Source organism: Vipera berus (genome assembly GCF_964194415.1).
Source record: "Vipera berus genome assembly, chromosome: 8".
Taxonomy (NCBI): Eukaryota; Metazoa; Chordata; class Lepidosauria; order Squamata; family Viperidae; genus Vipera; species Vipera berus.
In genome coordinates, this window is record NC_138211.1 from 11,633,125 (window position 1) to 11,646,140 (window position 13,016).

Below are 13,016 nucleotides of genomic sequence, written 5' to 3' on the forward strand. Positions count from 1 at the left end.
TCTTCTGTAGAACTTTATTCCGATCGTTAAAATACATGGAGGCTTGCCACTTTTTAAAACAAAAGCTAGACACAAACAGGAGGAAACGGGTCACAAGACAGATCACTCCACGGGAATTTCAGCATTAAAAGCTTCCTCAGTGTGAGGTTGGGACGTTGTCTTGGAAAATGGCTTTCAAAAGCCAACAGGGAGAGGGAGAAAGAAAATCTCTTCCTCTCAGAAACCTGAACTTGCTCATCTCCCAGTTGACTCCTGAACCTAACCAATGAGAATATTGGAGGTACATCTTGAAAGGTTAGAGCTGAACTTCTGTGAGGCAGGAAGGTTGTGGCTAGCTGAGCCCAAATAAGGCTAGTAATGCCTCATGTTTACCAACAGAAACTACGCCATCATGGTTTCCCAACGGTTCATCTGCTTACGGTCTCCTCTTCAGCCTGAGGGAGTTGTCCAGGATGGTCAACTGGCGCAGGAAACCCCGGTTGGGAATAATGCCTCGATGGTCCTTGACGGTCTTTATGGCCTCCACCAGAGTCAAGCGGTGGTAAATCATGAGGTAAGCAAGGACCAGGGTAGCTGATCTGCTTACCCCCACAGCGCAGTGAACAAGGATCCTCCCTATGGGAAGAAGGTCAATTTAAGAAAATGTCAGTGTCAACCATCACAAAGAAATCTTGGCCCCAGAGATTCAGGGGAAGTAATTCATTTCAGACTTTCATCACCTGTCCTGACAAAGAACCTGATACTACACTACATCTTATTAGCTTGCCAGCATAATTCAAAATTATTTATTTATTGTAGGAGAAGGAGAGGGATAGTCTGGGGATGAAGTCAAGAGAGGAATCAGCCTGCAGTCTTTACATTCTTAGTCCAACCCTTCTTGAATTTCATTAACTCTTATCCAGCACCAGTTTAGTGTTGACCATTAGTTGACTAAGTTCTTGTGTATAGGTATGAGCAATAAATCAGCTTAACTGGAACTTAATGTGTAGTCCTGCTTCTTTGTCCCTGACATTTATTTAATCAATTGATCCATTTACAAGGTCACCAAATTCACCAACTGTGACTCTTGGCAGCTTGCGTAGAATTGCAAACCAGAAACAAACAAAATGAAAATGACACAAATCACAACATGCCACTATCGATCCCACACTACAATCTTTCAGTTTCATACGATGGGATCATCCAGTATTCTGGCTTCATATCTGGGAGGCAAAACTGACTCTTCAAGGCCTTACCGAACACCAACACATTTCAATTACCCATATCTTAGGGTGTGGGTGAGGGATAGGCCATTCCAGGTGGCAGGTACCAAAACAGAGATAGTACACTTCCTGAATCCTGCCAGATGACACTTTTTTATAAAGAGGATGTCAAGTTTCGAAGCACAGTTTTTATGGTGTGACAAATATAGCTTCTCAGCTTTCCAACAAACTTGTGGGGAGGAGAGAGATTTGGAATGCAGATTTCAAAGATTAAAAAGCCAGCCAGACTGTAAGTCTCAAGGACGTTACACCAGGTGTCTGGCCAGACCTAGAGAGGCTTTCTCATAACAATATTTTTCCACATGATTGGGCAACGTGACCTAACCCAGAAGGAGGAGAGAGAATTCAATGCTTTTACTATATGGGTTTGGGAGGCGTCTTGACAGAGCTGGTTTTGCTTTCATTAATGCCAAAGTGATGTACTCAATAAATTTTCACATTAAGAGATCAGAATGTCTTGAAGGTGTTTGTTTGTTTGGGTTTGTCAGTCGGAACCTTGACAGAGGATCCAGAAAATGCACATACTGTCAGTTCTTGTGGGCTGAGCAAAAACCTTCTTGGTTACAGACTATTAATAGCTGTTTAGGCAAGAGCTAAGGTTTCTAAGAGGATTCCTGCGCAACCCCACCCAGAACTACAGATGGAAAATCCCCAGGCCCAGATAGTCCTTGACTCGCAACCATTTATTTAACAACCGTTTGAAATTGCAGCACCACTGAAAGCAATGGGGGTCATTTATGATTGGTCCTAATGCTTACAATTATTGCAGCAGTCATGTGATCAAAATTTAGGTGCTTGACAACCAACATGTATTTACAACGGTTGCAGTATCCCGGGTCATGTGATCACCATTTGTGACCTTCCCAGTCAGCTTCTGACCAGCGAAGTCGATGGGGAAGGCAGATTGGCTTAACCACCATATGTTTCAGTGAACAACTGCCACGATTCTCTGAACAACCATGGCAAAATTGTTGTAAAATCAGATGCGACTTGTTTAAGAACCACCTTGCTTAGCAATGTACATTCTGCTTGAGGATTACCAGTAGTTTGCCTAAACATGTTCATCGTCAGAGGTCCAGCTTGATTTCAAGGAGTCTTTACTTCCTTCTGCTACATTAGTTTGCACTCCATTGTTCGAACTTCTCTCCCCCTCCCCCCATGGCTCTGATTTAGCTGGGGAAAAAACCCAACAACCTAGAAAGCAAAAGAGGAGAAGAAATTAAATCTACTAAATATGAACTGATATATTTTGGGAAGCTGTTATAGGCCAAACTCAAGCTGGATAGACAGGTAGGACAACCTGAGAATATGAACTGGATCTCAGCAACATTGTGTTAGAGAGAGACTCTATTATGTCAGCAGTGGAATATCAATGGGTTGTACAGTTGGAATGAGAAACATGCACATACTGTATACCTCTTCTAGTTGTGGGTCAAGTCACCCTTTTCTCTGGACTCACCTCCCCTCTTGCTCAGGGCTTTGTGGATGAAATCTGCAGCAGGCTGAAAGTAGGGGCTCATATCAAAGGTGGGCGAATCGTGTGCTTCAACGCCCAGGTAGCAGATGCCGGTACCGTCATAGTATTCTGCGCCTCCCCGCCACTTGCTGTGAGAAGCATTGAGGATGTGAGTGATGTTCAGTCGGGCCAGCTCACGTCGGTTTGCTGCTATATCTCTATACGGAGGGAACAATAAAGTAGGGGTCATTCAGAAATTCTCTTGTTCTCAGAATCACTGCTTCTTTCTATTCTTTCTCAATTTTTTTTTCCCAATCTGCACTTAGCTGTCCTGTTCTAAGAATATGTGGTGGGAGTTTTGCTAAGCCCATTCCTAGCAAAGTGGTAGTTTTGTGGTCAGGTTCATGCCTGAGACCAGTTGACACAAAAGCCCAGAGACCACGGTGCAAATATCCCATCTGATCTTGGATTCTTGCTGCTTTCTGATTATCATTTGATGGAGGAGCCTTTCAGACTGAGCTACACAATAACGTTTTTATCCTGTTGAACGTCTCCCAAATCTTATGAGAGTATCTTCTCCCCCTGTGCACCCAGCAACTTTTGTGACAATTTCCTCCTCCATCAGTGTCTTCCTTCCCCCACTCCAATCTGTGCCTGGGGCCCCAGTGACTAATAGTAGAACCGGTAATGATAGAATCCTGCTTACAAATTATGTTGCGTAGTATATTCAAGAAGGGATTTGTGGCAATATAGGACAGGCAGTCTTGATTTACTGACACTGGTTTATTGACCAAAGTTATGACAGCACTGACTTATGATTGGCCCTCCCCCATACGACAGTCATAGCATCCCCATAATCATATGATCAAAATTCAGGTGCTTGGCAACTAAGCATGTATTTATCACGGTTGCCGCATCCTGGGTCATGCCATCATCATTTACAACCTTCTTTGCCAGCTTCGTAGAGGCAAAGTCATGAGGAAAGCCAGACTCATTTAATGACTGCAGCAAAAAAAGGCAGTAAAATCAGATCCAGTCATGCGGTAACTCACTTAATGACCTCATCACTTAGAGATGAGACTCTGGTTTCAGTTGTGATTGTAAAGTGGGAACTACTTGTGGGTTCTTTCTTTCCTTTTCCCATCTGAATCCTTTCCCTGATCATCACTATGTTGCCTCTTTGCTTCTTCCCCACCTCCCGGAATTGGCCTGCCTCCAATATTGGGATCAATACGTACTGATCTCCCAGGTAAAGTCCTGGCCAAACTTCATCCGCATGGTTACAGGCTGTCTTCCCCGTGTACAGGAGTCTCTCCAGCTCAAAAACACTGAGGATGGGATGGTGGACTGTGTCATCATGAGTCCTCCAGACAGGAGGTCTGGATGTGTTCCTGGAGAACAGAGACATGAAGGACGTGGGTGCCGCTGTGCCCCCTGTTGCATCCCGGGCTGTTTCAGGGCGCTGGGCTGGGGCCCGGTCAGTATTTCTGCTGTGCCCACCACCCACGGTCGGTTTCTAGTCTGAAAAAGAAAGAAGAACGTTATCCAAAGCATCCTTTCATGAGGTTCTCATGAGGTTGGGCACTTCCTGTATTGGCTGCAGTCTGAATGTTGATCTCGATCCTGCAAAGAAAATTAAAAGAAGGCACTTTTAAGAAGATTCCTTCTTCCACCACCCAGGGTATTTATTTGTTATTTATTTATTGTGAAATTGGTTTGGCACCCATCTCGTGTCCAGCAACTCTGGGCAGCGTACAATATAAAACATTAAAAAAACAACAACCATTAAAATCATCAATTATAAAAGAACAAAGCTGATAAAATCATTAAAATCATGGGATTAGATTTTAATTAATCAGTCACCTCCAGTGTGAATGTTTTTCTGTGCCATTGTAACTTTGATTGGTCACTTAGTGCAGGGGTCCCCAACCCCCGTTCCATGGACCAATACTGGGCCGCAGCATGCCAGCAACCAGTCCACACAAACAAGCAAAGCCCCATCCTTGGGATGCAGGCAGCACACAAAACCACATGTGCTTCGGTCTGCTGAAAAACGTCTCTCCACGGAACCGGTCCCTGGTGCCCAAAAGGTTGGGGACCTCTAACTTAGTGAACTGTGGTATGTCGAGACTATCTGAGGTTTCTGAATAAGCCCATTTGCAAAATATCATGAATCGGAATCTAAGGAAGCACCCAGGCTCATGCAAACAAACTAAGCAGTCTTCAGCTCACCAAGCTTGGCATATTGTGTCACTGCGGCCACTCGATTTTAAATTATGGGAACACAACCAATGATTTCCTTATATGGGCATTGCTTCCTTGTGGGAAAGCTGTGTGTATATGAGAAAAGTATTGCTGCAAGTGCATGTATTTAGAACACAAAGTCATCTTCGTGTGCCTTTTCCTATTGTTTTGCAGATGCTACCATAATTCTCTTGGGTGAAGCTGGCAGCCATGGAAAATTCAGTCCTTGAGTTACATCAATTCCTCTATTAGGAGAATAAGAGCTTGCAGATCAAACTTCATTCCGATGACTGACGGATCAATGGATTTATCGATTGCTCGACTTAGAGCAAAGCATATAACAATTAAATCCTTACAGAAATAATATGATGGAGAAACAATAAAAACGATGAAGACCCAAGGACGAAAAATAGTGGAAAACATTCAACCAATGGAATCATCACCCACTGAAATCATACTACTCAGCCGGTGCTGAATGACCCGGGTCTTTGACTGGTTTGGAAAGACAGGCAAGGGAGGGAGATCTTAGGTAGATGTTCCAAAAGATGGGGGCAGTGCCAGAGAAGACATGATTCCTGAGTCCTGATGAAGGGATGAGGCTCTGCAGGCCACCCAGGTCAGATCTTACTGAACAGGCAGAAATAACTGAAGATCAGCAAAAAACTTAGTCCTACACTAGGAAGGGTTTTATAAGTAAGAACCAGCACCTTGAACTACAGTAATAATCAGTTAGTTTGCTTGCTGTTTTTTTGCTGGAATACAAGAAGTCCTGGACTTAGGACCACAATTGAACCCAAATTTTCTGTTGCTAAACATGGTTGTTAAGCGACTCACATGGTTGGCTTCCCCAGCTGACTTTGCTTGTCAGAAACTCCTTAGAAAGGCTGCAAATGACAATGCTGGGATACTGCAACCATCGTAAATACATGCTGGTTGGCAAAGTCTGATCTGTGACTGCGGGGTTGCTGCAATTGTCACAAGTGTGAGAACTGGTCACAAGTCACTTTTTCCAGTGCCATTATAATCTTGAATGATCGTTAAACGAATGGTTCCAGGTCAAGGACTACCTGTAGTTAGTTTGATTTTTCAGCAATTTTTTTATACTAATACTAATACTAATAATAGAGTTGAAGGGGACCTTGGAGGTCATCTAGTCCAACCCCCTGCTCAGGCAGGAAACCCTATATCATTTCAGACAAATGGCTGTCCAGTCTCTTTTTAAAAATGTCCAGTGTTGGAGCATTCACAGCTTCTGGAGACAGGTTGTTCCACTGGTTAATTGTTCTAACTGTCAGGAAGTTTCTCCTTAGTTCTAGGTTGCTTCTCTCCTTGATTAGTTTCCATCCGTTGCTTCTTGTCCTGCCTTCAGGCGCTTTGGAGAATAGCTTGACTCCCTCTTCTTTGGGGCAGCCCCTGAGATATTGGAACACTGCTATCATGTCACCCCTCACCCTTCTCTTCATTAAACTAGACATACCCAATTCCAGCAGCCGTTCCTTATATGTTTTAGCCTCCAGTCCCCCAATCATCTTTGTTGCTCTTCTCTGTACTCTTTCTAGAATCTCAACATCTTTTTTACATCGTGGTGACCACAACTGGATTTTTTCCCAGAAGCGTCTTGGATTCTGTAGTATAGAACAGTGCTTTATGTACTGGGCTAGGAAAAGGGACTTCTCTTATGCAAGCAGAAAAGTCCATCAGATACATTAAACGTTGCACTGTCTCCTGGCCTTGAGCCCTGCCCAAATGCTCTGTATTGATGCCCTTGGGAGAAATCCCAACTCCTGCACTTACTATTAGATGCATCCAGCGTACAGATGATTGAGGCACTCTGAGAACATAAAAAACAGGAAGTCAGAAAAACAGGATGCTTTCGTCAAATAGGAGAATTGGAACAGATCTGTTCTGATCTTCAAAAGATCTATGAGATATACTGACAACCTAGGCCAGGGGTAGGCAACCTCGGCTCTTTTATGACTCATGGACTTCAACTCCCAGAATTCCTGAGTCAGCTATGCTGAGGGGAAAGGGAGAGGTTTCCAAGCTGAGCCATGTTGGCTCAGGAATTCTGGGAGTTGAAGTCCATGAGTCATAAAAGAGCCGAGGTTGCCTACCCCTGGCCTAGGCCAACCCACCCCTGCCAATGACGCCCTTCTCATATTACTAAAGTGAAGGCTGATCAAAGAGCAAAATATTATTGGCTGAATCCTACAGAATCACTGTTTTTCACTCTGTCTATTTCCATCTACTCAACTTCTTCTTTTCTTTTAACTCCACGCAGAGTTGCTGCTCTCCAATTTAGACAAATTGAGCCTGGTCTTCCATTAAAGCAAATAGACAAGCTGAGCTCTAAATGCCACCCATGGGACTTATCAATGAGTTTTCTAATATTTTGCATCAGCTTTAATGAAATTGACGTGAAGGTGGGGAGTGGACTCTTTTTCTCTCAATGCCCGAACTGGCAAAGTTGCATGAATCAGGATCCGTCTGGGCTCAGCTGTTGCTTTCCTTCAAAACAAGGTTTTTGCTGGCACAGTTATGCCAGTATGAGGGCTGCCAAGGGCAGAATGTACATGAAAAGGTTTGGCAGGTGCTAACACTTTGGACAGAGAGCTAAGAGCAAGGGAGGAGAAAATCTAAGTGCTAAGGAGGAGACGCGGTGGCTCAGTGGGTTAGGACGCTGAGCTTGTCGATCAGAAGGTCGGCAGTTTGCCGGGTCAAATCCCGAGTGCCACGTAACAGAGTGAGCACCTGTTACTCGTCCCAGCTTCTGCCAACCTAGCAGTTCGAAGGCACGTAAAAAATGCAAGTAGAAAAATAGGGACCACTCCGGTGGGAAGGTAACAGCGTTCCGTGCGCCTTTGGCGTCTAGTCATGCCGGCCACATGACCACGGAGACGTCCTCGGACAAGCACTGGCTCTTCGGCTTTGAAAGGGAGATGAGCACCGGCCCCTAAAGTTGGAAACGACTAGCAGGCATGTGCGGGGGAACCTTTACCTTTACCTTAAGGAGGAGAAGACATCATGTTCTCCTTCTGATGTAAGCTCTATGTCTTGTAATAATGTTGATTTTTTCCTGGTAGGACCTGGAGAAGATTTTGAAGAAACCCTTTGTATTCCAGGAAGGGGAGACTTCTCTGGAACCTGGCTTGCTCTATTTGGTCAGAAATGGCAGGAGAAGTGCAAGTTTAGAGACTCAGCTCCTGGCATTTTCACTTAATAGAGAATGGCGTAGTAGTGTTAAGGAAAAATGCACTTGAGTTCACGAAGAAACACTCTTGAATATTTACTGAATCTGGTTATTGGATCAGAACCAGGCCAGGGAAGTGCAGTCTGATTTAAAGTAAAGACACGGTAGGCTCAGAGGAAAAAAAAATGCTGAAGGTCAGGTCAAAGATGTCAGAAGGAAAAAATAAATAAATGTAGCCCTCTCATGTGATTTAATTTATTTTCATCTCCTAATGATTAAAAGTTCAGAGGTAGCTTTTATAGGTCTTCTGACGAGTCATACTCAAAACTTTAAGAGGGCCAAATTATCTACCCTTGACGAGTTGGACCAAACATCGGTTGTGATAGAGTACATCAAACGCCTTTTTTTGCACAATCAACTTCTGAATGACGGAACAGAGTTCCACTGGGACCATCTGAGGTCATTCAGAACTTATTGGGGAACTCATCTGAGAATGTTTCCGGAGAATGTGTGAAGTCATACAGGAGACAGATAACTCTGGAATGTGTGGCATTCTTGTTTTCTCCCTGTTGAATGACTGCATCCAACCTCTGTAGATCCACAAGCTTAAAGAACTCTTGACCGTCCTCATTTTAGAAATTGTTCCTAATAATTGCATCATCATAAATCTGCCAAAGACTACCGTTGTTACTGTGGATATGTGTAATCCTTTCTCTAGTTCAGGGGTGTCAAACTCAATTTCATTGAGGGCTGCATCAGCATTGCGGTTGCCCTCAGGGGACCGGGTGGGTATGGCCAGGGTGGGCGTGGCCTACTGGGTGGGTGTGGCTAAAGTGCGTATGGCCTACTGGGTGGGCGTGGCCAGCTCTACATCGTTCGCATCAAGGGTGCCTATGGGGGCCTGGGCAGGAGTGGGACAGATCTGAGGGTCTCTGGCAGAAGGAGGGTCTCTGGGCCAGGGCCAAGGCAGAGGGGGCCGTTCCCTCACTGTTTCCAGGATGGCTTCGCAGGCCACATGAAACCACTTCGCGGACCGGATCCAGCCCCCGGGCCTTTTGTTTGACATGTCTGATCTAGTTCCTCAATTGCTAGCATTTCTCCGCTGTTGCCAGCAATCTCTTTGCTGTGCTTGGAAGACGTTCAACGATCCATTTCTCAGTCCTCTCCATCAGCCAAAAATCACGTTAATGGAACTGGCGAGTATAAGCCACTTTTTTTTAGTAATGGAGAGCATATGGAGATGTTGGTGTGTGTTTATTTATAAATGAAATCTATAGGCTGCCCAACTCACAATGACACTGGGTAGTGTATAAGAGAAAAACAATCTAATATGATACAAAGAAAAGAAGGCAATAACCCAGAAATCCATGCACTAAAGAAGCTAACAAAATTTCCATAGCAGCCCAAACTTCCTTACCAAGGGCCTGGAGAAAAAGGAAGGTCTTCAAGTCTGTTGAAAGTACAACAGGGTCAGAACAATTCAAACCTCTGGCAGGTGGTATTCCAGAGGGCAGATGCCATAGCCAAGATGGCTTCTTGCCAGCTAGGTGTCTTCAGATGGCACAGTTTTAATGATGAGAACTATACCACGCCAACTGTGTCAGATCTACCAGACAGACACGAATCTTTAGCATTTGGGAATATTCTAACCCACTTTATCATCCTTCTACAAACACAGTTGTATAAAGTTTCACACATACCTCTTTGTTCTAATTTATCAAACATCCTTGGGTACTGAAATGGTCTATGCCAGGGGTAGGCAACCTTGGCTCTTTTGAAGTCCATGAGTCATAAAAGAGCCGAGGTTGCCTACCCCTGGTCTATGCTGTTCTCTCTACATGGACAAATGAGAGCCAAAACTGGCACAGCTGTGCAGAAACTTGCTAGTGAATTCTTAATAAAGGTTAAGCGTTTGCTTTTAAAGCAACAATTTTTCCGCATCAGCATTCAGCTCCCAAATCATAACGTGTCTTTTGAATGGCATCTTTTGCAGCAACTCTAGTTTGTGTATTTGTTTATTCATTATTTAAAAGTACGTTTCCAACCGGTGACCATTGCAACAGGCTGAGGGCCAGGCTTTTGGCTGTGTGTGTTCAGCTCCACCTTTTCTTCTGCTCCACAGTGTTGTACGTGCCATGCGTTTCTCTCTTAACAATACCCACGGATCATTAGCAGAGGGAAAAACAACAACAACAACTCACTTGTTCTTCCTCGTTGTTCAGTTTGCCTCACTTCCTACTCCTACAGCCTCATGTGTGGAAGCGAAGAAGCCATCTTTCCACCCTGTGCATTACACAAGGTTCTTTTGCAAGCCTAGCAACTGATGCAGGGATTATCTGATCTAGCTTTACAATCACGGTGTCATGGGAGACCATTCGTAGCTTCATTTTACATAGGCAGAATAACTAGGTACAGTTTGGATCAGGGGCATCTTGTCTTCAGTGTCCAATTCAACCTATGGATGAGGTCAGAGGTCTTCACCTTCTCCACCCTTCTGTCAGCCCTTTGCTCCTCCTGCAATGGTCTCTGTCTCCTGGCCCAATGAACACTTCAAATATCTAAGGGCCCTTCATGCTCCAACAGGCATTATTAAGGGGAAAGGAAAGTCACTGAGGACTGTGAAGGCTGAGATGCTTAGGAATGAATTCAGTCCTTCATGCCTTAGAGAGAAGAGGAGGCTGAAGCGACCTACAAAAGTCCCATCCGGATATCTGTCGAAATGATCTGAATCCCGTCCCTGAATGAAGACGCTTAAAGGGAGGACCGAGATCCCAGTTGCTGGAGCACCACCCAGATCTTTGTCCCTCTCCCTCGCCATCCTTGACCTTCCATCACAACCAAACCCTGATGTTCAGCCCCAGTCTGATGAAAACATGCCCTACACAGCAAGCTTCTCAGACGCAAGAGCTTCAGACATAGACTTCTTTGGCCCCGGGGAGGAAGGGAGTGATCAATTCTGCATGCTTGGCAGTCAACAAAGAGAGAAAAGCAGAGCACGAGGCGGGCGGGAGACAGCCCAGTTCCCTTACCTTTGTCAAAGCTGTGATTGTTGTTTTCCTTTCCTCAGGCAGCTGGCAGATCTAGCCAGCCATTTCTCCTCTTCTCCGTTCTGCTGTTCCTGCTGTTGCTGCTGCTCCCGACGCTGTGGCTGCAAGGAGGAAAAAGGGCTGCAGTCTTCACATCTATTTTAAGCCCTGGCATGTCCAGGGACACATTTGTTTCCTATCCAACAATGGATGGGAGAGAGGGAAAGACACACACACACACACACAGAGAGAGAGAGAGAGAGAGAGAGAGACAAGGAGAGGGAGGGAGAGAGAGAGACGGAGGGAGGCAGAGGGAGTTGCTTTGACTGAGAGACACGTGGAAGCACACACCACACGGGAGAAGCACAGCTACCCTCCCACCCACTGTGTTTTTCCAAGCGTGTGGAGTTGCTCATGCTGGCTTAACAGGAGAAATGCCCTTTGCAAAGCATTCCTGGGAAGTGTATGTGCAAGTATACAAATGACGGTGGGCCCATTGTCTGACAGGGAATGGGCACTTGAACGCCACCCCAAAAGGGAAAATTCAAGCTAGGCAGGTCTTGGTTGCTAGGTCAGGTTTGAAGTCAAGTAGGGAATACCTATTTTGGTTAACATAACAGGACTCAGAAAAAATAGAGAAAAAATAAGGGTGGTAGAGTGTCACAGATTTCCAAACAATCTGGAATGAGAATTTTCTTTCTGTTCTTCTCCACCTTTTACTCTCAATCTGATGTACATAAAATTATTTTAATTTTAAAGGGTTTTTTTTAATGTTTGCAAAGGGGAAGAATACAGTATTTTGGTGAAATTAACATGGCTGAATGCAGGGATCTTCCAGTAGCCTTCAGTATAAGGTGAAGAATGCATGTCTTCCATTGTATAACTATCTCTTTAAGGTTGGGCAGCCTCTCTGGCATTCAACTCTTTCACAGAAAGATAAAGTAGAGAGAATTGTCCATATGGATCTTTTTCAGATCAGTTAATACCGGTACAAACCGCTCTAGAAACTGAAAATTGATGGAAAAATGTGCAATTAAAAAGTCAGCTGTTGTTATTTTACAACAACAAAATTTGCTATCATGTCACCCTTTGTGCTTCTTTTCATTAGACAACAAAATACACAAAATGCTTATTGTACTCAGAGACACAAAGGTGTTTTTGGACACAGCCTGGATTTGTATCTACTCCATGTTCTTAATATGACATGTGAAACATAATGATTTTTAATATCCATGTTGACCTTGACTTTATAGTGGACAAACTTAAATATGAGCCAGCCGTGTGCTGCAGCTGCCAAAAAAGCAACAAATTGCTAGGCTGCATTAACAGAGGGATAGAATCAAGATCACGTGAAGTGTTAATACCACTTTACAATGCCTTGGTAAGGCCACACTTGAATTACTGCATCCAGTTTTGGTCACCACGATGTAAAAAAGATGTTGAGACTCTAGAAAGAGTACAGAGAAGAGAAACAAAGATGATTGGGGGACTGGAGGCTAAAGCATATAAGGGACGGTTGCTGGAATTGGGTATTTCTAGTTTAATGAAGAGAAGGATGAGGGGGGACATGATAGCAGTCTTCCAATATCTCAGGGGCTGCCACAAAGAAGAGGGAGTCAAGCTATTCTCCAAAGCACCTGAAGGCAAGACAAGAAGCAGTGGATGGAAAGTAACCAAAGAGAGAAGCAACCTAGAACTAAGGAGAAATTTCCTGACAGTTAGAACAATTAGTTAGTGGAACAACTTGCCTCCAGGAGCTGTGAATGCTCCAACACTGGAAGTTTTTAAGAAGAGACTGGACAACCATTTGTCTGGGATGGTATAGGTTTCCTGCCTGA

At 44.4% G+C, this 13,016-nt stretch overlaps 1 protein-coding gene across 2 annotated transcripts; it reads right to left on the minus strand.

Annotated features, from left to right (window-relative positions):
- On the minus strand, positions 1-11,442 carry DUSP26 (dual specificity phosphatase 26). 2 transcript variants are annotated; one of them, XM_081333615.1, is made up of 5 exons: positions 11,182-11,442; positions 9,570-9,602; positions 3,957-4,239; positions 2,722-2,936; positions 1-615 (listed from the first exon to the last, which is right to left on the minus strand). In XM_081333615.1, the coding sequence occupies exons 3-5, from the start codon at positions 4,124-4,126 to the stop codon at positions 416-418; spliced, it is 585 nt and encodes a 194-aa protein (XP_081189741.1). In that variant the 5' UTR covers positions 4,127-4,239; positions 9,570-9,602; positions 11,182-11,442; the 3' UTR covers positions 1-415. The 2 variants fall into 2 exon arrangements, with proteins under 2 accessions (XP_081189741.1, XP_081189740.1); XM_081333614.1 differs by lacking the exon at positions 9,570-9,602.
- Positions 11,443-13,016: the final 1,574 nt, after the last annotated feature.

Coding starts and splice junctions, on each gene's coding strand:
- DUSP26 (XM_081333614.1), bottom strand. CDS start 4,126: ATGTCTCTGTTCTCCAGGAACACATCCAGACCTCCTGTCTGGAGGACT. Junction 2,937..3,956: donor GGACTTTACCTGGGAGATCA/GTACGTATTGAT, acceptor CCCTCCGTATAG/AGATATAGCAGCAAACCGAC. Junction 616..2,721: donor AGCCCTGAGCAAGAGGGGAG/GTGAGTCCAGAG, acceptor TTCTTCCCATAG/GGAGGATCCTTGTTCACTGC.